Genomic DNA, 27,371 nt, shown 5'->3' with positions numbered 1-27,371 from the left:
TGGATCTCTTCTTTCAGGTGTACCAAGAACTTTACCTTATCTCTTTTGAGTTTCACAGTTTTGGAGATTGCCCTGTTTTACAGACTAAGAAACTTAGGCTCAAAAAGGTTGGAGTGACATGGGGTATACTGGAGGTAGAGATTACACACTGGACTTACTGACTCCCCAGTTCAGCCCTCTGGGGTGTTTGTTCTGGGAAGTATTAGTCTTGGAGTCAAGAAGACTTTTTAGTTCAATTCCTACTTCAGACATTTCATAGTCACGAGTCTTTCTTCAACCTCAGTTTCTTCATATGTAAAATGGGGATAATGATAGCATCTGTTTCCTCCAAGGCTTCTTGTAAGGATCAGAGTACTTTGTAAACTTAAGGTACTATATAAAAAGCTAGCTTTTTTTTTTTTTTTTTTAAACTTCTGTGCTTGTGAGGCACTAACCAGAATTTTTTTTAAAACACAGAAAACTGTTGTCTAGCCAAATTCCATATTTGTAAAATTAATTTTTGGAACTCATACAGAATTTTACATTTGTCCCTAATTGTATTTTATCTTATTTAATTTGGCTTTTTATTTGCCTGTCAAGACATTTTTAGTTCTGGATCCTGTCATCCAGCTGTTAAGCTATGTGCCAGATGTAAATCTGAAAGGCATGATATAAATATTGAATGTTACAGAACTGGTGACAAATTCTTGGGATGTTTCCATTCACTATTCCTCTTGTACCATTAACATTAGCATTGTCCCAGTTAGTCTTTGGATCTGCATTTAGCCAGCACCATTGCACTTCACTATACTATTGTCTAGTCCCATGGATTTCTGTTCTACCAATAGCATCAAATACTTTGTCAAATACTTTGCTTTAAGTATACTATGTTTTTGACATTCCTCACATTGACCAGTCTAGTTATCCTCTCAAAAAATAAAACTAATCTGGCATGATCCCATTCTTTAAGAAGTCATGGCTTTTTAGTTCATTATATTCCTTCCTAAGTCCTTATGAATCATTGCCTTAAAAATGTGTTCTGGAATTTTTTAGGAATGGAAGTCAATTGACATATGGGACTTTCCTCTTCTTCATTCACGCTTTTCCATTTATGTGACTCCTCTCCTTTTTTTCAAAATGTTTCAGAAGTCACTGAGAGCCATTTAGTAGGGTTACTTGCTCCTTCCTCTAAGATAGAGTTTGATACCAGACTGTTAACTTGGATAATCTGAGGGCAGCTAGATCCCACTGCTCCTGTATTTTTAAAATCTGAATTTATAGATTGCTATTCAACAAACAAACGTTGTACATCCATGTTAATTATCTCTTCTAAGCATCCCTTCTTTTTTCTCCTCATCACAATATTTCTGTCAGAATTTCATTCTGGAGAGTTTCCCATAAAAATATTTTAAGCTACCAAGTTTATGTCAGATATGATGCCAAATTTGCCTCTTCCTCTTATGATTTCTATTTCACTCTGAATGTCATCCTGAATGCATTTTGTCTAGGTATTTGAGGTTGAGGATTTTATGGCTGACTCTTATTTTGAATATGTTGTGCAGTGGGTTAAGTATTTTATTTCCTCTTCTATTAATCTGGGTAATTTATATTTTTACAAATATCCATTTCAATTAGATTTATTGGCAAAATTTTTATTTATTTATTGGCAAATAGTTGGGCAAGTAATCTAATATAGATTAAACATGTGCGAATTTAAGTAAACAGTGAATTTAAGGTTTTATCTCTTGCCATTCTCCATATATTTTCAGCTACTCTTTCCACACACATACGTACATGGAGGTATATGTTGATTATTTTATCCTTCTTACATCTTTACATCTTTTACATCTTTAAAGTCTTTTTGATTAGATTCTTTAGATTCTATTCTTAACCTTGCCCCTGTTAAGTTCCCTTCCATCCCTGGCCAATAAAGTTTCAGCTTTTGTTTATTTTAAGTCATGGTCCAATAGCTATCAGATGTCTTTTTTTTTTTTTTTTTTTTTTTTTTTAAAGGTTATTTATCTGTTTTACTTAATAGTGTTAACCTGGATTTGTCTTGGCAGGTAGATTCCCAGATATTCTATATTCTCTACAGTTATTTTAAATGGAATTTCTCTTTTTATCTTTTGTTACTGGAATTTGTTGATAATATATAGAAATGCTGATGATTTTTGTGGATTTATTTTATGTCTTACAACTTTGCTAAAGTTATTTGTTTGAAGTGGTTAATGTTTAATGTTTAGTTGATTCTCTAGGATTCTCTAAATATAGCATCATCTTATCTACAAAGAGTGATCGATTTATTTCCTCATTGCCTACTCTAATTCTTTCAATTTCTTTTTTTTTCCTCTTATTGCTAAACTTAACATATCTAATACAATATTGAATAATAGTGGTAATAATGGGCATCCTTGTCTCATCCCTGATCTTATTTGGAAGATTTCTAGCTTATCCCTATTATACATAATGTTTGCTGATGGTCATCGCTACTAATCATTTTAGAAAAAAAATCTATTTATTCTAGTGTTTTTATTAGGAATGGATGCTGTATTTTTTTTTTCAAATGCTTTTTCTGCATCTATTGAGGTAATCATAAATTTCCATTAGTTTTGTTATTGATATGGTCAATTATGCTGATAGTTTTCCTGATACTGAATCAGCCCTGCATTCTTGGTATAAATCCCAGTTGGGCATAGTGTATTATCCTGGTGTTAAATTTCTGTTATCTCTTTGTTAATATTTTATTTAAGATTTTTGCATCAATATTAGGGAAACTGGTTTATAATTTTCTCTATTTGGACTGCTCCTGATTAAGCTTTTAGCATCATATCTGTGTCATAAAAGGAATTTGGCTTCCATTATTCCAAATAATTCATATATAATATTTGAATTAATTGTTTGGTAGAATTCACTTGTAAATCCATTTGCCCCTGGAGATTTTTTCTTTAAGAATTCATTAGTAGTTCGTTCAATTTCTTTTTCTAAAATAGGGTTAAATATTTTATTTCCTCTTCTATTAATTTGGGTAATTTATATTTTTACAAATATCCATTTCAATTAGATTTATTGGCAAAATTTTTATTTATTTATTGGCAAATAGTTGGGCAAGTAATCTAATATAGATTAAACATGTGCGATGCTTCTAAACATTTTCACATTTATCATGTTGCACAAGAGAGATCAAAAAGAGAAAAAAAGGAAAAAGGAAAAAAAAAAGAAAACAACAGAAAAGGTGAAAATACTATATTGTGATCCACAGTTCTCTCTGGATCAGAAGGCTCTCTCCATCACAAGTCTATAATTCTAATTTTTAATTAATTATTTTCTTTAATTTTTTCCTTTTTTCTTTTTTTAACCACCTTTCCCATTTGGCCAGTTATATAATTAAAGGAGTTATTTTCTTCAGTGGATTTTTTTTCTTCCCATTTTGCCAAATTTATTTTTTTAAGGATTTTCTTTGGTCAATTTTTGTGCTTCCTTTTCCAAGTTTTTGACTTTTTTTTTTTTCCAGAATTTTCCTGTGTAGCTCTCATTTCTTTTCCCAGTTTTTCTTCTGCCTCTCCATTTGATTTTTAAAATTCTTTTTGAGCGCTTCCAGGAGCACCTTTTGAGCTTGAGACAAATTTACATTCCACTTTGAAGCTTCACATGTAGGCATTTTGCCATTGCTGTCTTTTTTTTGTGTTTTTGGTTCCGTCTTCCCTGTCACGATAGTAGCTTCCTATGGTCAGGCCTTTTTTTTTTTTTTTTTTTTTTTTTTTTTTTTTACTTATTTGCTCATTTTTTTCCAAGTTGAGCTCTGCTTTTAGGGTATAGGGGAAACTGTCCCAAGTTTCTTTTGTAGGAGGCAGGGGTCTGGTCACTGGCTTTCTATACTATTACTAGTTAAAATCTCCCATTGCATCCGGGGCCATCTCAGTTATCTTGGGCTTTATCTGGTCACCAGCTAGCTCTAAAGGGGAAAGGGAGGCCAGTGACCTTGCCCAGCCCTTTCCTCACCTTTGTGTCATGGCCTCACCTTCCTGAGGTCATGGACCTCTTGGAGAACGAAAGGCGAGACAAGGGCACTGGGGTCTGAGGGGCTGGCCACTTTCCCACTTGGCTGGGTTGACCTGGGCTTGTGCCAGGGTTTAGGGCCTCACAGTTTGCCTTCTGTGCTAGGACTAGAGGCTTCCTAGCTGTCCGGCCAAGCTGCTGGACTTTTAAGCCAGGACTATGGGATCTCCATGGCTGATCTATGCTCTTTGCCCACCTTTTCAGCTAGAACATTATTTCACTGTGTCTTGTGAGATGTGTTACTCCAGAATTCATTTAGAAATTTGATTTAGCATTGTTTCTGAGGGAAACTAGGTAGAGCTCAGGCAACTTCTTGGCTTCTCTCTACCCTTTTGGCTCCACTCTATGAGGGGTCACCTTAATCCACTATTTTCTTCCCAAATGTACTTTTTCACTGAAACTTTCACTTTACTTGTCAGCTGAGGTCTAAATGCCATCTATGCCCCACCCTCCGCCACCTCATGGTCTTTTCATTTCCTTTCCCAAGACTTTGTAGTCCTTAAAAATGCTTTCAAGGTTTGTTCCAGTTATATTACTTGTGCTTATATGAATGACTAGACGGATAGCTATTTTATTATATGACAAGTCATGGGGCTCTCTTTCATGTGTGGAAATGTGTTCCAGGAAGAAACAGATTTTGCTTGTTGTTAACAGGTCAATAAATAGCTTCTTTGGTATTCTTCAATGTGTAGTTATCAAACTACATTACCTGTTTCTTTTGTGAGTTTGACTGGATGACCTCTTACCTAACAGTGCCTTTGGAGCCATATCATCATTTCCTACAGTATACTTGCAGCTGTTTCCTCCTGAGAAATTTTGTATCAAAATGATCCAGGTCTTCCTTCCTATAGTAAAGCTCTTATTCTTTCCTAAATGAAGCAATGAGGCCTTAGAACTGTAAAGAGACTTATACCAAGAGATTCTTAATAAATGGCACAATGAGGACTGAAATTGCAGGCCTTAGTTCTTTTTTTCCCTTTTGTGAAGACTTTTGATTACTTTCAGAATCCAAGAGGAATATAAAATGTAAGATTAAACTTAAGCAAGTTATTTGGAAATCAAATTTAAGGAATTTTTAAAGATAATATCCCTAGTTATCCTGGGACCAAAATAATATAGATTGTAGCCATCATGTGTCAAATGCTTGTCCATTTCAGTTAAAGATTTAAATTATTTCCATACATAGCTTTCTGGATGTGCAGAGAATATGTTGTATTTACTGTGAGATTCTAAACTTCCTATAACTCGCAGGTGAAATTTTGAATCCATTTCCTTGGGGAACCTCCTCCCAAAATCAAGGCTTGACTTGTAGGCTTGAGGCTGTAAACAAGGTATAACGGAGAGAAATTTTGTTGCTGTGGGAGTGTCAGATCCACTGGCAAAATTAGAGATTCACCTTTCACATTTACCTTAAAAAGTAATTCTTTATTGGATTCTGGGAATTCATCCTTAAATTATTTTTGTGCCCCATGCAAAGTCAGAAAGTGTCCCTCAACATTAAAAACCAATTTTTTTTTTTTTTTTTGAATGAAGGCAGTGTCTTACATTACACATAGTGTAGGTTACTTTTCTAGTAACAAAAAAGAGGTTTCCATTGAACTATTTATATTTTTACTCAGTCTTGGGTGTGACCAAAGGCACACATTTTTGAGAAGACTAGTCAGGTTCAAGGGTATAATTCCTAGTTGTGAAATAGAATTTTCTTTCTCTGTGGTAAGCTACTCTTCAATCAATCAGCAAACATTTATTAAGCATCTACTATATGGTAGCTACTGTACATGGTGGTGAGAATATAGTTATAAAAAGGGAAATGATCTCTACTCGTAAGGAGTTGTATGAGAAAGGATCACTAACTACATAAATATGTACATTATAAATGTACCTTAATATAATATAATATATAATTAATAAAATAAAATATAATTTAAAATATGTAATTAATAAATATAATAAATACAGCATGGTTTGGATGGGGCAGTTGGAAAGACTTCATGTAGGAGGTGCTGCTTGAGCTTCATGTTGAAGAAATAAGTAGATTCTGTGAGGAAGAGCTGAAAGTCGGGACAGCCACAGCAGAGGCAGAAGAGAGGGAGTATTGTGGGGGGGGGGGTGGAAGGTGAGGAGGTGGGCACTGAGGGAGAGAGAGAGAAAGAGACACAGAGACAAAAGAAAGAGAAAAGGGCAATGTTTGTGAATGTGTGTGTTTAGCTGGACCACAGAGTACAGGAAAGGGAATAAAGTACGATGAAGCTGAAAAGAGAATGAGGGCAGCTACAATAGGGAAACATTGGAGTTTATTAGAATAGTATGGGTATAGTCAGATCTGAGCTTTGAGAAAATCACTGTGGTATCTTTGTGGATGATAGACTGAAATAGTGAGGCAGGAGGACAAGTTGCCGGAATCTCAGTGAGAAGTGATCAGGGCCTGACCTCAGGTATTAATTGTGTGACTATCAGAGAAAAGGTGGAATGAAAGAGATTGTAGAAATAAATCTGGGAAAATCTGGCAACTAATTGGATAGTTAGGATAAGGAATGAAGAAATAGTTAGATAACATGGTAAAATCAAGATTATGAATCTGGGAGACTGAAAACATGGTGTTGCTTTCAAACAGAAATAGGGAAATTTAGAAGATGAATGGGTTTGGGGAAAAGCATTTTTTTCAGGCCCTGTGCTAAATAGAGGGAATACAGATAGAGGCAGAAAGAATGTCTTTGCCCTTTTATTGCTCAAAAGAAGGATGGTTTCGACCATTCCTTCAAATGGAATTTCAAGGAGGAAGTGACCTGAGAGGGTGAAAGAGAGCTTCAGAATGGAAGGGCTGCTGGAGCTTCGTTTTGAAGGCATTTCACAAGATGAGAAGATTGCTTGTGACAAACATTGTGGAGATAGAGTAAGGGAGAGAGCATAAATGTGGCTGGCCTAGACCCTTCCTTCAGATGGAAGAAATATGTGTTCTGATTTGGACATGTTGAATGGAAGTGTCTCTGGGACATCTGGTTTGTAATGCCCAACAGACAGATGGTGATACAGGATTGAAGCTTGGACAGAGAGAATAGGTCTGAGAATGATAATATGTCTTTTTATAAATAGAGAAGCTGGGAGAGAGGAGGACAGGAACACACATTTATTAGCCCCTGCTATGTTCCAGGGACTGTGCTAAGTGCTTAAAAATATTTTCTCATGTGATCATTACAGGAGGTAGATGTTATTATCTACATATTACAGTTGAGGAAACTGAAACAGACTGGTTAAGTGACTTGCACAAAGTTTCAAAGCTAGGAAATGATGAATTTGAATACTTGTATTCTTATAAATTTGACTCAGTTCTTTATGTATTTTAGAAATGAGGCTTTTATCAGAAACATTGGCTGTAAATTTTTTTTTCTCCCAGCTTTCTGCTTCTGTTCTAATTCTTGGCTGCATTGGTTTTGTTTGTACAAACCTTTTTTAATTTAATGAAATCAGAGTTGTCCATTTTACATTTCATAATGTTCTCTAGTTCTTCTTTGGCATAAATTCCTTTCTTCTCCAGAGATCTGAGAGGTAAATTATCCCTGATTCTCCTAATTTACTTATAGTATCACTCTTACACTGAAATCGTGTGCCCATGTACTTTGATTTTGTAAGATGTAGGTCTGTGCTGAGTTTCTGATATGTTCTTTTCCTCTTTTCCCAGCAATTTTTATGAAGTAATTCTTGAAGGGCAATAACTTTTAAGGGTAGAGTTTGTTGATGATTTTTATTTATTGGATGAGGAAGACTTGGGAATGTTTGAAGGCATTAGGGAAGGAATGATAAAGGAATGCTGAAAATGAAAGGGGAAAAATATTGAAAGAGTTAAAAACAAGGGAGAAAGATGATTTGAGGTCATAATCTGCTATAGAATAGGGGTGTCAAACTCAGACGGAGATGGGGGCCATTCAACTATACTTAATGATCCTTCTGGAACCTTACTGATTTAGATTTAAAATTTATATTTTTATATGTATATAAATTTATATATATATATAAATAAATTTTTTTAATAGTATATATATATATATATATATATATATATATACTATTAAAAATTTTTTTTAGTTACATTTTGATTTAGGTCATACTTGGGAGTGTTGTGGGCCATGTTTTTGTTATCTTTTGTCTAGGAGATAGGAGGGGATTGGATTAAGGGTTACATGTTGAAGATTTGGGCTTGGCAAGGAGAAAGACCATCTCATTTTAAGAGATTGAAGAAAAGGAGCAGAGTGTAGGATGATGTCCAGGTTTTGAGAAGAGGAAGAGAGCAAACACATTAGATAGTCTCACTTTTCTCAGTAAAGTAAGAGGAAGCTGGGAGAGAGGTATTGAAGGCTTGAGGAGGGAAGAGAACATTTCTGTGGTGAATGATTTGGGATGCCAGTGAGGAATAAAAGGACTGTCTTGCTGCAGTGAGAGCCCAATTAAAGCTGTATAATATAAATGAACATTGTACCCAGGCAGACCTGTTATGTGACATTTTCTTTTCTTCAGCAATGATTGACCATTATATTAGCTATCACAACTTAAAGGGGTTACGTTCTGTGATGGTGGAATGAAGTACTCATACTGACAGAATCATGATTATTTCATTTATTGAAGTATTAGAGTAGTCATTATGGAAGTTGAGTTATTTCTTATGATTTTCTCAATACCATTCTCTAATTTGTTAGCCCCACAACAATGGAAATTTTAATTGAAGATGATGTAGGAGAAAAAAATTGTACTTTGACATAGATCATTTCCTCTGCTTCTGACAGCAGTCATTTTTCTAAACCAATTCAGAATGAATTAGTGAAGTCTATTCATCTTCACAATTATTTTGGTTAATTATCCACTTTGACTAAGAAGAGCTGGTTACATATTATGGTTGTTTCCTGGAAAGTGGTCAAAGTCTAACTTAAAGGTTTTTTTGAGTAATAAGGATTAACTAGTGGACTATTGTTGTCTTGGTGTGTTTAGATTGTTATCTCAGGAAGAGCACTGTACGAATGGAGCCCCTGAACTAGGAAATCAAGAAATCAGTTTGAGTTATATGGTTTTGGGCAAGTCACTATCTTTTGAAGGTCAATTTCCCTATCTATAAAATAGAGAGCTGGGCTGCATAATAGTAAATTAATAAAAGAAGACCCCTTCTAGCTATGAAGCTTGTAAATTTGAGGGCTATTCTTTTTTTTTTTTTTTTTTTTTTTTTTTTTTTTGAGGATATGGATAACCAAAATTAATTCAATTCAACAAACATTTATTAAAAATCCAAATATATGCAAAGAACTTTGCTAGGAATATAAGTACAAAAAGGAAAAAAGTCCATGCCTTCAAGGATTTTATATTCACTGTGGAACCTCTTGAAATTTCAGGGGTGGTAGAAGTGATGTTTTATAGACAGCAGATTATATCAAAACTGATTTTTACTATATGTAGTTCTATTTCAGGTAGTGTAATTAGATAGCCACTCTGTCTTTCTAATAATTTTAATATCCAAATTATATATTATACTAACTCATGAAGAAAGCTTTATAAAAATTATTTTAGTATCTTTATATATGAATATTTATCATCATCCTTCCTTTTTTTAGCTCTATCCCTAATGGAGGTTAGATGGGACCTCCCCACCTGAGCTGAAGGCTATTATGTAAGTGTGATTTGTGGACCAAGTTCTTTCTGACAAAAGGTGAAATGATATTTATTGATCCTTTTGGCTTGAAGGGATTTGCTGCTTGTGGAGCTGGTCAAGTTAGTTACAGAGTGAATGCAGGGACTCTTCTCCCTTTCTCTTCCTTAGGATTGCCTCAAGGTTTAGGGGAGACTCCTTGATTTCTAAACAGAAGTGTCTTAAACTTGTGCTTTTTGGACTGCTTTACTGAAGTAAAAAAAGGTAATGGTCATGCTTCCATGACTTTTGTCTCCAGCGAACCTTGGATTTAAGGGGTTTCTTTTTCTTTTCTCCCAGCACCCAGGTGGAGAAGAGGTTCTCATAGAACAAGGTGGCCGGGATGCGACTGAAAGCTTTGAAGATGTGGGACACTCTGTAGATGCCAAGGACATGCTCAAACAGTACTATATTGGAGAAGTCCACCCGGTAAGGGACTTTGAGCTAGAGCCTGAGATGGGGGAGGAGAGAGAGGCACATTAAACAAGAGTGAAATGAATGATTAGAGGTTAGTTTTTTGGTTTTTTAGCTTACTAGACAGATACAACTTTCTGCTGATAAACTCATCTCTCTGCCCTCAGATTCATGTTCACATAAGACCGATCACTTTCTGTTGATTCACAATCAAAAGGAACAGGTTGTGAATTTTTCACTTATAACGAAAAGCACCTTTACTTCCAGCGATTTGATATGTGCATATATATATATATATCTTCATTTTTGGGTAATTTTCTTAAACTTTATTTTTTTTCTTTTTTCTTCCAGAGTGACCGTAAAGAAAAATCTAAGGTAAGAAAGCATCTGTTTCTTCTGTCCCCTGAAGCAGAAAATGTCGGAAAACACTATGTAATAGACCTATCAGTTTGGTATATGTGTTTAGTTTAAATTGTGTTGTTATGGTTTTTAAAAACCAGGCAGAAGCACTCCCCTACCTTTAAAAGGATTTTGAATTAAATTCCATCATAGGAGAATAGTACAGCTGAGGTTTTAATAATAGGAAAAATGTTCTAAACAATCAATTTGCAAGCTAATTAGCATATAAATTTGGAGCTTGACCCTAGAAAAATGATATTTGGCTTGATGAACAGGTGATTTTTTTTTTTTTTTAAGTCTCTTGGCATCAAAGACTTGGAGCATCAGTTTTTCTCTCTCATTCTCTTTTCTCTCTCCTTTTCCTTTCCAAATACAAACATGTACATATATACATATTCTTCTTATTTTCATCTTCAGAATTGTGGGATAAATCCACATAGAGATGGGCTTTCTACTCTTTATCCAGTAATCTAATTCTTCTACCAATTAAAAATGTGGAAGCTGCCATGCTCAGGAATATTTCCTTTCATCCATTTCTGTTTTAGCAGGAAGAGTGGAATCAGTCACCATTCAGTACAATTGAGAGTCAGCAGATGCTTCCCACTGTTATCATGCCCAGAACAAAAAAGATGAAGGGCTTTCTTAGGCTTCTCTAGCTTCAGGACATCTGTTTCTTCACTGACATCCTGTCTTTCTCCTTCCTCCTTCTCAGCCTTGCCTCCTTTTTCAATCCATCTTTATAGGTGATAGAATAGGAGTATCATAAAATCACTGTGCCCTTTTCTCCCATTCCCTTGGGCTTGAATTGCCGGACAGGTTTGGTGCAGCAGTTAATGTTGGCCTAGACACAGGAACTCAAGCCTGAGACGCCTCAAAATGGCTTTGTCTGTGGAGCTCAATCTGTTCCTTGTGCCCCACATTCTCACTATACTAATCCATCTAATCATTTTCAGAAAAAAAAAAGAAACTTGCCTGTACTAGCTGTGAGCAATATTGACTTATAAACTGTACTTCTACAGCCCCAGCCTATGTTTTGTGCTTCTGAGCCCTTGTCAATAAAGTTGAATTGAATAATTCCAAATGTTCTTATACAGTTTATCAAAGTTGTCCTGAAAGACTTAACAGGTCCAAGGAGGGTCTGTGCTTCCTGCAGGTGGATCTCTGTTTGCCTAGGAGATTCGTCCTGGCTTTTCCTTCATAGATGCATCTGTGTTTAAAACCTTAAAATAAATTCAGAATGCTGAAATAGAGAAAGCCTTATTTCTTGTACCTTTTCCCATGGAATTATAGTTTCTTTCCAGTACCTTGAAGAAGAGGATATTGCAGGTGCTAAAGAAGCTCTGAAGGGCTTTGAGGAAGACAGTTGAGGGTTGAGGCTGTGATTTAGTAACACTTGGCAGCTGCTAGTAATGGCTATTTTTTCAGTTGGAAACTTAAGAAAATATTCTTCTGGGATAAGAAAGCAACCTCATTTGAAGTAAAGATCCTGCATGTCCCTCTAAAGAGGTTTTTATTACAAAATGTCATATCAAAGTTTGGCTAGAGCCTTATATCTTTTACAAGATTTACTGAAATGATAATAATGGACATTTCCATAGCGCTTTATGGTTTGATTATTCGCCTCTGCTGTCTTATGCAGATGATTTGTAATCCCTGTTATGTCCATAGAATATTAATGAAAGAACACTAGATAACTATTATAAAAATAAATTCTTCCAGCTGACAGTTTAGCAGATAACTAAATTACATAACAAGAGTAAATTTGGCAGTTTGTTAGTTTCTATTGATGGCCAAAGATATAGTTATGATTACTGACTCAGTTTTTCCTCATGTCCATTATGTTAAAAAAAAATTCCGTTATAGGGAACATGATTATATAGATAATATAGTTCTTCTAAAAGTGATATACATACTATATCATTATGTTTGCTTTTGGTTCTCTTCCCTTTTAGTTCAGGATTCATAAGACTCGTGCAACAGATGGCCTTTTAGACATTTTGTAAAGGCAAGTGGTGATTGGGAGTCATCAAGGCTTACTTGGAGGTCCTGCCTCAGACACAGAGCAGCAGTCATGTGATCTCTGTGGGCCTTGGTTTTTTAATGTGTAAAATCAATGGGGTTGGACTCTGATCTCTAAGGTCCTTTCCAATTCTAAATCTATGATTCAGTCACCTCCCAGAGAAACAGACTTCCAAACCTGAACTTAAATTAAGGAACTGCTTTTTTTTGTGTGTGTGCTTTTGTTTGCTAGCTAGCCAAACTGTCATTTCTGGCAACTTTCTGACTTATCTTAACTAATCAAGAGAAAAGGAAAAAAAAGAAAATGGTAAAATTTACTCTTTTCATCACATCTTTTTATTTTAGCTAATTTTTGAGGAGGGTAGAGGGGGAGACTCTGAAAGTACAGTTTTTAAAAGTTTGAGGATTTTATCCGCTTGGGTATAAGGATTATGTCAGTCTTTGTCAATAAGTGAGTTTTTGGCCTGATAAAAATCAGGTGTCCCGTCGTTCCCCCCCCACCCCCATATCTGTTCTATTTACTTTTATTGTGAAGAGAATTCTCATTCTCTTTCTGACTTTTTTTGCAGATAGGATAAATGTGACATGTGAAGGAGACTGTGGAAAAGTCTGCTGTTTTACTTTAGGTCCTTTTTCTTTAGGACATTAAAAAAACAAAATATGTAAAAATAACAACTATCTATTTGGTTAAACTTACTCTAGTTTTTTAATGTGTAATCAGTGAAATTCCCTAAAGTTTACCTTTCTAACTTAAAGCTCATTTTAGTTAGTAACTATTATTCCATTATTCTAGGGAGTTCCTCTTCATGTTCTTTTCAGTGCCCTCTATCCAGGGGACGTGGTCATTTTTTTTTACCATGACTTATTGTTAGATCACTTCACTAAGGTAGCTCACGGGCCAGGCACCAGACCAACACAGAGAACTCACCTGCATTCATGTCTAGTTTCTAGTGTCTAGGTAAGACCCTCTTACCTGCTTTAGACAAGGTCAGTTTAGTGGGCTGAAAAGCCTTTTTCAAACCTTTGAGCTGATGGACCTTTAGGTCAGTGCATGCAGTGCATATTCCTTACTGGGCAGTTTTGTGCAGAAGACATCTTGAAAATCACTTGGCCATGCTTGGAATTAGGAGCTTTTGTGTTCCATAAAGCAAATCTCTTCTGATCAATCATTTGCCAAGACAGTTAATTTGGGATTACTTGTTAAAAATTTGGGATTATCTGTTAGAGAGCAAGAACACAGGTAAAGCCCATAAACTGACTTAGCCAGTAGTTTCTGTTAACTTCCCTTGTTAAATTTGACCAGAATTCTGTTGTGTGCAAATAGCTGATATGAGCTCCCTGCCTTTCCAGGGGGGAAGTATAAATGTAAGGAAGTCAACTCTATGGATCAAGAGGGGTGGACTTCAGGAAACCTTCTCCATTCTTTTGCTATGTGGGTGTCAGAGGTTAACTTACTATTTCTACTAACATCATAAAGTCCTTGGCATAGACCTTGGGCTCTGTGACGATGGCAAATGAGCACAGCTTTCGGCTACTTCTGCAAAGCTGGAAATACTTTGACCTTGATGAAGCTGGCACCAGATTGTATTAATAATTTCATCTGTATAATGTGTGCACAGCCAACCCAGTTAAAATCAGAAAAGTTCATCTTGAGAAGCTTGGCTGCTCACTGGTTTGATTTTTCTTTTTTTGGTCACTAATTCAGTAAAATCATAAATGGAAGAGGGGGCCTTGATTTAAGTTGGTGGAGAGAGCTCCCACACTGAAAAGATTTCAATCCCCAAAACATTTTGTAGTTCGTTGTTTTATTTGGTTATTTCTAACAGTTTGGGGAGGGTACAGGGTACACATGAGATAATGACTATAAAATTATTCAAGTTCAGAAGTGGATGGAGTTTTTATGAAGGCCTTCACTGTACCATTGTACTTAGGTCTAGTAATGATTGCTGCTTGCTGAAGCATCATTATCTTTTTTTTTTTTTAGAAGATTTAAAAAAATTTGAATTAATTTTATAATTATAAATTTTTTGGCAGTACATATGCATGGGTAATTTTTTTTTTTTTTACATTATCCCTTGTATTCACTTTTTTTCCAAATTTTCCCCTCCCTCCTTCTACTCCCTCCCCTAGATGACAAGCAATCCCATACATGTTAAATGTGTTACTGTATATTCTAGATACAACATATGTGTGTAAAACCAAATTTCTTGTTGCACGCTAAGAATTGGATTCCGAAGGTAAAAGTAACCTGAGTAGAATGATAATAGTGCAAACAGTTTACACTCATTTCCCAGTGTTCCTTCTCTGGGTGTAGCTGTTTCTGTCCATCATTGATCAACTAGAACTGAATTAGATCTTCTCTATGTTGAAGATATCCACTTCCATCAGACTACACTGAAGCATCATTATCAAGGAAATTAGATTTCTTCTTGTATTTGTTAAACACTCATTTGTAATGTTATCTTTTGTTCTGAATCTTAGGATTCAGTGGACTCTGCTGAAAATGCTCAGGTCTTGAGATGTAGTCTACTTTTTTATAAAACAGCAAGGTCCATTCAGAGTTAATCTTTAAAAACAAAGGTCAGCAGAGCCTTCATTCTTAGGTCCTGGTATACATCATTTCCTGCTTTCATTTTAATGGCTTTCATTCCCTCCATGAAAGTCCTATTTGGATGCCACATTGTTGTCCGGAGATGACCCAGGCTCCTCAATGGCAACAGGAACACAAGTATTGGAAAGACTTCATGTATATTCTCAATGATGATCTGTTGTCCAAACACACTGACCACAATAAATGGGAAGGAGCTTGAGCATCAGAAGGGAAAGGCCTGAGAATTTTGTTGTTTTGTTTTGTAAACAGTAAGACAAAAAGATTATCATTGGAGAAGCAGTCATCCACCTTGATGGAATCACCTGTAGTACTAAAATATAAATATATCTTTTTCTCTTATCAATTGATTGAATTCTTGAGTTCTTTCCTTAAGAATTTTTTTGATTTTATATTTATTTATATTTGGAGAACTGTGCTTTTATTCCCATGGAGCCATACTGCAATAATAAACAAGATGCTTTTCTTAGAGATCAGTATCACTACTTTGCAAAGTGGCAATCAAAGCAGCACTCATATTTTCTACCTACATAATAAGATGAAGTAACTTTAGATTAGAAATTTTAATTATTTGTGAGCTCATTTTAATGCTATAGTTCCCCCATGTCCATATCACTGTAAATGGTTCATTGGTAATTGTATATTTGTTTTTCGTTTTTTAGAGGCAAGTGTCTTAAGGTCTCATATAAACTCAGGTCCTCCGGGCTCCAAGTCTGGAGCTCTATCTGCTGCACCACCCAGCTGCCCTGATTTAGATAGATGTATATTTGAGAATAAAATGAGAGTGAGGATTTCTTTTAATTGAAGTTCAAGATGAGATTTACCATAAGATAAATACTGTGGCAAAACAAGGTTTTAATGTACTTGAGAGGGGAAAATTTTACATTTATTTAAAGCCTTAACATCCTGAGTTTCTTCTCAGGAATAATTGTCCAAGATGATTAAAATTTTCTATTCTGATAAGAAGATAAGACTCCCAACTCAGGCCTCCAAATGTTCATTATTTTTCCTGGAATTTTCCCTGTGGCTTAGGATATTTTGCTTTCCATTTCAAATACTTGTATTCATAACCATTTGATTTGTGATTTTTTAAAAATAAATTGTATAATTGAATAGTCTATAAAAAATTTTGTTAAATTTTACTTTAACCTATGAAATTCTGAATGTTCATTGTTTCAGTTGGAAGTACAGTTGTTTCTATATGTGCAATATCTTTCCACATCTATGGTAACCTTGTATACCCTTCTGAGGTCCCTTTTGCTAGATTTATACTTGTGTAATAAAAGACACCCATTCTCTAAGTATGGTTACTTTGGTAGTTGTGTGACAAAGGATGCCCCTATAGCAAAGGATACCTAGTCTCCAGGGGTAGGCTCTCCCCAGCTGCTCTCCTAGATTAGAGATCCTAGGGAAAATAGTTTTAATGGACCTGGTTTCCTAAATGGTTGTCAATTCTGGAAATCCTATGGAACTCTTGGGGCCATATCAAAGGATTTTATCACCCAGGGTAATAGGGGCAGAATCTAAACTGGAAGGAAACAGGATCTTCTCATTTTATCTCAAGGGAAAGCCCTCATTGCCTACCCTCTAGTCAAGCTTGGTAAGGATAATTCTCCTGAGAATGACCTGTGGCCATTGGTAAGAAAATTACATGAATTAATTGAATTTGACATGGAAGGAAGTAGTAGAATTTTAGAGAGTAAAAGGGGAGTGGTAGAGATCATCTAGTATAGCCTCTTCAGCTTACAGATGAGGAAAGAAGAAAGTTAAATGACTATGATTTAAGTGAGATGGCACCTAGTTCTTATTATAAATAGCTTTCCAAAAGGGCCACTTAGTTATTAGGAAATGTCTCCTTTCAATTCTCCAAGACCATCTATAATGTCTTAATTTCTGAGTTTAAAAAATTGTTGCCCAGTGTGTTAATGAAGCTATTAAAGGCCTGATTTTCTTTTAAGATTTGGAAACTAAATTTTTTTTCTTCTTCAAAATCACAGTACATTTGTGATGGGGTTTATTAACTCGATCATTTATACCCAAACTATTCATTGAGAGTTATATCCAAAATATTCGTTGAAAGTTATATCCAAAATATCCGTAAGAAAACATGCAAAGGAATTTCTTGGTTTTTGAAGACTGAAAGTACTCTCCTGTACTCAAATCCCAGCACTTAGTTTTTTACTCTGTTATACCACAGAGCAGACAGCCCTGACATTTATAAGAGTCACTGTGTTCTGCTCCCTCAAAACCTTGTATGGAAATTTAAGTCAGAGGAGGCTCATAACCAGTTGGATTTTCCTCCATGTATATATATGTACCTCTAGATATGTATATTAAAGGGAACTCTTTAAGGTTTGTATATCAGAACTTTGGGAATGATGATATAGATTGGGAAGTGATACTTGGAGGGAAGGAAAAAGGTGAAGGTAGACATATGTGTTAATAGAATAATTTAAGGACTGAATGTCTTTTTTTTTTTTTTTTTTTTTTTTTATTTTGCAAAATTAAAAATAACTTATTTGGCTTCTTTCCAAGCTTGGCTGAGGGACTTGGCTTCTAACAGCACTGCCTTAAACAACTCTTTCATTGTAGTTAATTAAAAGTGGGGCCACTGTAGCCTGGCATTTACTTGGCTGTGAGTATCCTTAAGGGAGAGCAAATTTTTTACCTTCCTTCTTTTTACTGTAATCTGTTAGGTAAGAATGTGTCTTATCTTCTGAGTAGATGGTTATGATTAAAATCAGGGCATTTTGAGGTGCTTTTGGTTTAAAAAAAAAAAGCATATATATTTGCAAACATTGGTTAGAAAGTCGTTTTAACAGTTTAATCCAGTTTTTTAGTTTTAGGCCCTTCCTTCCACTTTTATAGGCCATATTTGAAGGTGACCAGAAATATCCTCTTCATTCTCCATGATTCAGAATTTTTAACTATATAATCAACGGAAAAAACTAATGTTTTTAGGAAAGACTCATTTATTTATTTATTTTTAATTAACTTTTTTTTTTTTATTATTTATACATTTTTTTTTGACAGTATATATGCATGAGTAATTTTTTTTTAAATAACATTATCCCTTGTATTCATTTTTCCAAATTATCCCCCCCTCCCTCCACTCCCTCCCCCCGATGACAGGCAATCCCATACATTTTACATATGTTACAATATAACCTAGATACAATATATGTGTGTAAATCCCATTTTCTTATTGCACAATAAGTATTAGATTCCGAAGGTAAGTAACCTGGGTAGATAGACAGTAGTGCTAACATTCACTACCCAGTGTTCCTTCTCTGGGTGTAGTTGTTTCTGTCCATCATTGATCAATTGGAAGTGACTTGGATCTACTTTATGTTGAAGATATCCACTTCCATCAGAATACATCTTCATACAGCATTGAAGTGTACAGCGATCTTCTGGTTCTATTCATTTCGCTCAGCATCAGTTGATGCAAGTCCCTCCAAGCCTCTCTGTATTCCTCCTGCTGGTCATTTCTTACAGAGCAATAATATTCCATAACCTTCATATACCATAATTTACCCAACCATTCTCCAATTGATGGACATCCATTCATCTTAGGAAAGACTCTTACATAGATAATATGTCTTTTACCTTCACAGTACTAAACTGAGTGCTACAGTGTATAATTTGTCCTTTAGTTTCTTCATTTTTGGCCAATGTTCAAAATTTCTAGTAAAACATATTGTTTCATAGCTCCTTTACAAATCTGTTCTGTTACGCACCAATATGGAGAAAACTCTCAATGCTACTTTTAGATCAAATATGAGACCATTGTCCTTTTCCTGATGCAGCCAGATCATCTGTTCTTGCTGTTCAGAAATGTAAGAAGTAAAGGATTAGGCAACATTTTAGGTGATTATAGCTTAAAACAGAATCAAGAGTTTAGGCTGTGAAATTTTCATTAGACATTTTCACATCATTCCCCATAAATACTTAATGTGCCCTATGGTCGTGGACTCAAAGACCTCAAATGCCATCATAATTAGCATGGACCATTGAACATTTTTTTACTTTTTTTGGGGCAGCTTAATTTCTTTCTGGTGCTAAGTAAGGAAAGACTAGGATTAATTTGCATGGCTTAAATAATAGGCATGCAAGATTGAAACTTCATTCCACACTATTCAGAAGTATTTGCTAGGAAGCCTTTCACTGATTTGTCAGAAATTTACAGATTTCTATACTTAGGCAACAGTCATATTTTGAGAGGAAGTACCTTTTATCTGTGAATTGTTGCTCACTGTACAGACTTTTTGTGTGATAGTGTTAATTTCTGAAATTACCTGTCATCTGAAAATATAAGTAATGAGATTTTTAGATTCAAGGTTGTTGGTAATGGAATCTTTCTTATTTTATATAAGAGGTTTATATAATAAATTTTAAGTGGATGTTCTCCTTTCTTACCTTCACTTCTCTTTTTATGGTAGCATTTAAGTTTTACAGTCTTTTAGTCATAGTTATAGTATGCAGTTATAAGTGTAGAAGGCAAATCAATTTTCCCTAGAAATAATAATGTAATGATTCTCCCATTGTGTGGAATACTGCATAACTAGACATTGTATTCCAGAAGAACTTTTAAAATTTTGATCCCTTTCAAGAACATGTGGTCTGAGCTTTTGTCAATGGCAAGCCCAAGTAGATTGGATAGCCTAGTAGGACCATAAGTCCACTTCACTGAAATTGTTATCCCTGAGCTTCTCCTCCTGCATACCTACTATTAAGGATTTTTAAAAATTGTATCTAGTTCTAGAGCTAGTATAAAGCTTTAAGAAAGCAGGGTTTCTTAAACTTTTTCCACTCAGTTTTTACCTTAGAAATTTTTATATTACCATGAATATGTAAGTATATAAAATAGACATATAAATCAATGATAATATCTCATAAAGAAATTTATTTTAAAATAATTCTTTGTTTACATTTAATGTTAACCATTTATTAAACTTGAAAGCAAATTTGCATGCTTGTTTATTTTTACATAAATTGGTGGGATATTTGAGACCTTTCACTGTTGCCAAATTTTTTGTGATCCCCATATGGAGTTGTGACCCACAGTTTAAGAAGCTTTGGTCTAAAGTAGAGTTTGAAAAAAAATTAAAAATAAATAAAGTAGAGTTTGTACTTATGTTGCATTTTTCCAGTTTTAAATAAGCAGTACTAACCATGTTTTCTTTCTTTTTGTTCATGTCTCCAGGATTCAGGTTCATTTTTCAAAAGGTACAGTATTACTCTATCTGTCGTGATACTAAATATTTACTTTATACAATAAGATATAAAATTACAGCTTTGAAAATTTTGCTTTTTAAAAGGAAGGTTCCCACCGGTTCATAAGCTTGTCCATCATAATCTTTAGATTTATTTTCTGCCATACATAAGAGTACTATTGCTACCATGTCATATTTGTTCACTGAGATGAGAAAAGAACTTATTAATTGAATCTTTTTGGGCCCACTTTTAAAGGCTTTCAAGTTATTTCGCCTCATTAACTACATATATCTCAAGAAGAGGGCCAGTTAGGCCATGTTGAACCTTATAGTTTTAAGACCTATAGAGCTCTAGTAAAAATAAATCTTTTTTCAAGCAGTTTCTTTCTGGTTTTGAAACTTATTCAGAAAAATCTATGCAATCCCTTAAGCTGAGTGTTTCTTTGCCTTTCAGTAGTCATTTTCATGTTATAACATTATTTAAATTTACATAACTTGATGGAGAAAGTCTTCTATAGAAATCTTAATTATTACTGAATGTGACTGGATACTATGGCATTTAGAAATATTAATTCATTATTCACTAGCATGTTGTTATTTGGAAGTAAATTTCCCAGTTTTTTGCCTAGGGAGAAAGAAGGTATTGATTGTGCAAAACATTTTGGATAAATGGGCATAACGTTATTGCATTTTGTTTTACTTTATTTTACCTAGCTGCTGGTCGAATTGGATCATCCCCGTTATGGGTGCTGTCCTCTTAGCTGTCATGTATCGTTTCTACATGGCCGAGAGCAGATTGTCCTGAACCAGCTTCGCTGGAACCTGGAAAGTGAACATCCTAGAGAGAGAGAGAGAAAATGTGCAGTCCTGCTCTGGTAGGACTGCTGGATTCCCCCCTCTTTGAATCCTGCCAATTTTATTGCTCCCCTGCTGAGTCAAAATGGGCATGTCAACCATCCACCTCCAAACCGGGACCATGCGCCTCATCATACAGTTGTAATGCCTTACTTTACCCCCAAGAGGCACCATAATTGTTGAGCATTCCATTCTCTAGCTCATCTTTTCTTCCTGAAGTTTTTGTAAATAGCTCTTCATTTCTCAATTTTCTGTCAGTTCAGGAAAGTGAAGAAATCATTTCAGTATGTATATGTAAAACAATTCTGTGCTTTTACAGAGAAGAAAATGCCGGATGTTTATAATGCCGTTCAATAAAAGTGTCTGCCTCTGGCACTTTGAACTTAGAACAGGCATTCTCAAAAGAAGGCCAGCAAAATACCTGGCTTTGAGGATGAGAAAATGTTTATTCTTTTTTCTCTCTATATTGGTAGCTATTTTTAAGCAAATATCAATTTTTAAAAATTACAGTCTAACTTAATTCCATTCATTTTGTTGTTTCTGCATTATTTACCTTGAAGTACCAAGTGCATCACTACTGTCACCTAGAACACAATTTTCTAAATTGTCATTTTTGAGAATAATATTGCACCTTCATTTCCGGGAACAATAACACTTGGCCTCTGTGGTCCCGATTTCTTCTCTTTTTAAAGTGGTGTTTGAAATAAGCTTGGCTCTCCTTTGATGCATTAGTGGAGCTGATGAGTTTTTAAGGAGCCCTGAGGGACAGCTGGGTGTGAAAGTGGGAAGGAGTGACAGTGAATTTGGATGAAAAGGGTTCTGAGGTACTACTCTGGGCAAGTGAAGAAACAGTTTGGAAGACACAGTAACCATTCCTATAGCTTGATACTTAATTTTTTGTGTGTGGGGGTCTGTTAAAAACCAACAGCAAATTTAAGTTCCAGGTTAATCTGATGAGCTTCCTCAGGGTATTTGTTTAATGTAGTATATTTTGGAGGGGTCCTGATTGCTTAAGAGACTGACTTCACATCCATCTATGACATTTGGGATGGGAAATAATTGGTGCAATAATGTGGCATTTGCGGATGGGATTAAACAAGAGAAAATGTTTGCATTTATGCCTCTCTCTTTCACCTCTGTGGCTCCCAGGTATTTGTAACTATTCCTGTTGGAATGTATTTAAAATAAAAGAGACATCCTGTTTTTTTTTCTTACCTTGGGTGTTTTATCGTTGCTCACTTGGCTTCCCAGGAGCAGACTGTCCAAAACCCTACACTTTCTCCTTTCTCTTTGTGAGCACCTCACCTGTGCATACACCACACTGACTGGTTCCCACTGAGGAACTGTTTTGTTGATGATTCCCACCTGTCCTTTGAGAGTTTCTTAACTCTGTAGCTGAACATAGTTAAAGCATCAGTGCCTCTTCCAGCAGGGAAGCCCCACCAGGTCTTACCATTTCCTCCTCCCTCCTTCACTTGCCAGGGACCCAAAGAGACAGGAAACTGCTCAGCAAACCTGTGTCTGCCCATGCAAACTATTTAAGAAAAAGTTCAACCAAGGTCTTGCATCCTCTGATTTAACAGATGAGTGAATACAGAATTCATTAAATAGTATTTATAAACTTTTACATGCACATATGGTTACTGCCTGCTGGATACCTAAAGGTTTCTGGAAGAAATTTTATGGATTTCTGGGATATGTGTGATGCAACCTTTCTTTTGGAAAATGTATTGGCATCTATGCAAACCCCTATTTTAGGATGTGATCTGTATGGTTGAGAAAATCTGTTAAGTTGCTCTTTGTAAAGGAGCATTGGCTGTTGATTCCTCTAAATTGTGCAGGATAAGAATGCCTCGAGTAAAGGGATTGGTGATAATTAATGAGGATAAATGGGTTTCTCTAGAATTGTAAGGGTATTTTTTTTTGTATTTGGTGCTGGTGGGGAAACGTTCAAAGTAAATGAAGCCAGAAGATAACCCAGATGCATTAGAGGAAGTATATTTGCAATGTTCAAAATTGAATGCAAACCAGCTGGCTTATAAGAGATTTTGTAAAACTATCCTCATGTAAAAATGATGTTTTGATGTGTTTTTCTCTTTTGTACGGGACATCTTTTCCTGTTTATAGCTGGAATTATTCTTCCCCTGAGCCAGATGAAAATTCTTTGGTCTCATCCCTACCACATAAAACCCACCCAAACTGAGGTCCTTTTTGGACTTTTAGACTGCTCATATGACAGCTTTAGTTGGATTATTAAAACTGCTGTTGGGTGTATTTGCTGCCATGTTATATTGGAAACGCCCATGTTGCAGGGACCTCTCCAGCGGGAGAGCCCATAACACGGCTGCACTTTCTGTTGGGTCTGAGCAACAAGAAGACCCAGGTAACAGAATACGAGTCAGTTTCAGCACATTTGGGTAGGCGGCAAAAGCTGGTCTCAGGCATCTGTGGAAGAACTCCCCCTTGGCTCCCAGTGCTCACTGGCACTGGTCTCGGGGGCATTTTCTTGTTTATTCTTGAGGAAAATTAGCTCCCATAGACTAGCTACACTGAGTCAGAAGCATGATGTCTAGGGAATAAACTTAGGAAAGAGGCGGGGGAGAGGGGCTGGTGCCACCAAGAATAGACGCCGTCGGCTGTGCCAGTTGGCGAGTCTTTGTGCCAGCTCCCTAGAATTCTCTCATCCTACCCCTGGAGGAATTAGTTTCGGTGATTTTTCTACTTGTCAAGAGAGGGAGGTGGTAGAAACAAAGTTATTATTGTGTTTCTCAGGGGAATAACTTCACCAGAAGCAAAATCCATTGGAACCTATAATTTCAACCTCTGGAGTTCGTTCCTGTAGCAGAAGTCATAAAAGTAAGTATTGTGAAATAAGAGCATTGTTGAGTTCCTATTCACTTGTGAATATTCCTATTCAGTTGTGGGGTAATGAAAAATATTTTACAGGCCAAGTATGTCATTACAGCACCTCATGCTTAAAATCTGAGGTGATACCTATCTAGTTTAAATTCCATTTTAGGAGATGGAGATGACATAGGCAGAAAATTAATACCTGCTCCTACTCTCCTAGGGCAAGAGGTAGTCAGTCCTGACTTGTCCCAACAAGAATCTGATTTGTTGAACTATCTCCCTGTGTAGTTGGCCAACATGACAAAACCATTGGAGAGTTGAGCAGGATTTGGCTGTCTCAACTCTCTAAGAGCTAGCCTTGGAATGTGCGGGGGTGATGCAGAGTAGAAATGTTTCTCCAATTACCTGCTATTTCTTGGTTTGGCACCTTATTCCTTCCTTAACTAGCAACTTTGTTTTCAGCACACATGTCTTAAGTTTGCCCAACTAGAGAAAAAATATTAATATAATTTAAGTTGCCTTTCTTTACAGCACATTTACCTGACCAATAGTAAATGTGTGACATCAACATCCATCTTGTGTAATCTGTAACAGAGTGTGTTTACCTTTTTAATTTCAGAATACTTTGCACAAAGACCTTTGTTTATTTCTAATGGGATGTACAGACAGTGAATGTTTGTTAGAGTGAGAACAACAATAAAGATACTGTTTCCTTTTTCCTGACTTGGTGACATTTTTTAAATATTAGACTTGGGAGTCTGTTAGATTTCTTTATTCTCAGGTATTTTGGAAGGAGATCATTTGAATCCTATGAATATAATCTGTAGCTAGGTTAAAATTTCTGGTTAATGGACTCTTCCTGGTTTGAAACTGTTGGTCTGAAGGATTTCTGTTGCCGCTTACAGCCTGAAGAAAATACCTCACTTGATGTCCACCATAAAGCCAGGGGAGGAAATCTCAGAGTTTTCGGATAATAACAATGTAAACCAAATGTGTAAGTAGGTCTTTTAAAGTGAAAACATTATAAAATAATAGTGTGTTTTCTGTAAAGATGAACAAGGAAGATGCTTTTGGGAAAATTTCAGTTCTGAAATCAAAGCTGTAGTAATTATAAAATCAAAATAAGGAAACTAGTGTACTTTAATGGCTTCTGGCTTTGTAATACTGAGATGTAATACTTATAAATCTACTGATTAAACTCAAACTGAATGATTTTTCCTACCATGTGAATCCAGAACCTTTTCTTCCAATAAATCTCATAACCTTGTACAATAGTAAGAGGATGAAGCTTGTTCTGATAATACTTGGGCTCCATGCCAGGTCTGCCACTCAGTCCCATAATACCTGAATACTGAACCTTCTTTTCCTTATTGGTAAAACAGCCAATACCTACAAAGCTTACCTCACTGCCTTGTAGAACTGAAAAAAAGTATCATTTTTTAAAAATGAGCATTTTAGTAATTTTGGGTTTTTTGCTTGCTGCTCAGAAGTATCATTGTTCTGTTTATACAGGCACTGGATCTAGTTACTAGTTATGTAGTACTTCATAGCTTCCAAAGCACATGATATGCATTATCTAATCACTCTTTGAAACATAGGTGGATACTAGTTATATTATTGTCTCCAATTTACCAGTGGGAAAACTGAAGCCAAGAGAGGCTTCCAAGGTGAGGTTTGAATTCTTCCAACTCCCAAGTCCACATTAGACAAAATGTCTAACTTAACTAAATCACCTGCACCATTACCTAGTCCTGGCAGAAAGATTGAAAGACTGGTTTTAAGGACTCCAAGTTGCTCCCTTTTTGTTGCCAGAGATGATGGGATGAATTCTAGAATGGAAACAAGTTCTGGATTTGGAGGCAGAGCAACTCCATTGAAATTCTGGCTCTGCTAATTACCAGTACTTCAGTTTCTTAATGTGCAAAGTAAGGATAGCTGTAAAGGAGCATCTATGTATGTAGAAATGGAGACTGCTGGTGATAATCAGCTACTTTCTGATCCTTGTTGGGTCTGTGAATGATCAGAACCTATTAGGATTCTACCTTTACTGGTCCTTCCTTGCAGGGTAGTAGTTTCTCCAACCATGTGTTCAGTGTGGCAGGCTAAGCTCCTGTGATAAGGCCAGCTAAGTAAACAAAACATGAGTTAGAGAATAGGAATGCCAGCCAAGGCCCAGCCTATTACATTTTGCCCATCTTTGTTGGGTATTAATTAATCTAATTAATTAAATAAATAATTAAATCTAATTAAATAATTCAGATTAATCCCTATGAACTACTTATTTCAATGTCAGGTTAACTACTTACATCTCAACTTCATGTATCAGTGTCTTTTTTTAAAAGCAAAATTATTTTGCAAATGATTTTTGAGTGAAAAAAAAATCCCTACTTGAAACAAAACATCCTCTGAAATCACTCTTGAGAAACTTGTGATATAACTTAATATTGCCACACAGAAATTGATTTTGAAATATCAGATCACATTGTTTGTCTTCTCACTAGATGGGGGATAGGTGGGAGAGAGGGAGAGAATTTGAAATTCATTTTAAAAAGTAAAAGAATGTTATCATGAAGGGTATAACCCTGCAAAATCTATTCAGAAATAAGGGGGGAGGGAAAGGCAAAGGAGGATGTACAGGGTGAGGGGAGGAGATAAGAAGGCATCCATGTTGAGTAATAAATAGCAAGGCAAGTTAAGGAACAGACTTAGCAGAGATAGGAAAGAAAAGATTTGTATAAACACTAAGATATAGATCAGGAGTTGAATTTATTTTTAAAAAGTATGGCTAGTAATCATTGATCTTAGGCACAATCAGAACCTTGAAGATTCAATCAAGGAAGTAATTTACATTATGTATCAGCTATACTAATATTGTAAATGCATATTTGTATATGTGTGTATGTATTTGAGTAAATGTTGATATGTTTGCATGTTGCTATATATATGTGTGTGTGTATAGAGATATATGTGTGGATGGGTGTGAATGTATATGTGTGTATGTATTACATATAGCCTGCTTGGGGTCTGTGGGGGGTATGAAAAGGGAGAAAAAGAACAAAGTAAAAAAATGCACCGCAGAGAATAAAAGAACAACCTATAAGGAAGTAAAGAAAAGAACATTCATGAATATAATTTATTATATATCCTTTCTTGAACTGGAAATTCATTGTTATATTTTGAATCTTTGCTGGCATTCTGCTGGGTGTTTGGTAACATTCTGCTTTGTTTTGTTTAAATACAATGTTAAAAAAGTGCTAAAAAAAATTTATTTCTTAGGTTTTAGGAAAAGCCTTAAAAGGTGGGGAGG

The 27,371-nt window shown here is 35.5% G+C and overlaps 1 protein-coding gene across 2 annotated transcripts in view; it reads left to right on the top strand.

Annotated features, from left to right (window-relative positions):
- Positions 1 to 22,429, top strand: part of CYB5B (cytochrome b5 type B) — a 53,108-nt gene extending 30,679 nt beyond the window's left edge. For both annotated transcript variants that reach the window (XM_074286105.1, XM_074286104.1), the window contains 4 exons: positions 10,004 to 10,132; positions 10,469 to 10,492; positions 20,350 to 20,372; positions 21,074 to 22,429. In XM_074286105.1, coding sequence (XP_074142206.1) covers positions 10,004 to 10,132; positions 10,469 to 10,492; positions 20,350 to 20,372; positions 21,074 to 21,164 — 267 coding nt within the window. In that variant the 3' untranslated portion in view covers positions 21,165 to 22,429. The remainder of the gene's footprint in view (positions 1 to 10,003; positions 10,133 to 10,468; positions 10,493 to 20,349; positions 20,373 to 21,073) is intronic.
- Positions 22,430 to 27,371: the final 4,942 nt, after the last annotated feature.

Source organism: Sminthopsis crassicaudata, chromosome 2 (assembly GCF_048593235.1).
Source record: "Sminthopsis crassicaudata isolate SCR6 chromosome 2, ASM4859323v1, whole genome shotgun sequence".
Classification (NCBI taxonomy): domain Eukaryota; kingdom Metazoa; phylum Chordata; class Mammalia; order Dasyuromorphia; family Dasyuridae; genus Sminthopsis; species Sminthopsis crassicaudata.
Note: the sequence above shows the minus strand (reverse complement) of the source record. Positions and strands in the feature narration are given on the sequence as shown.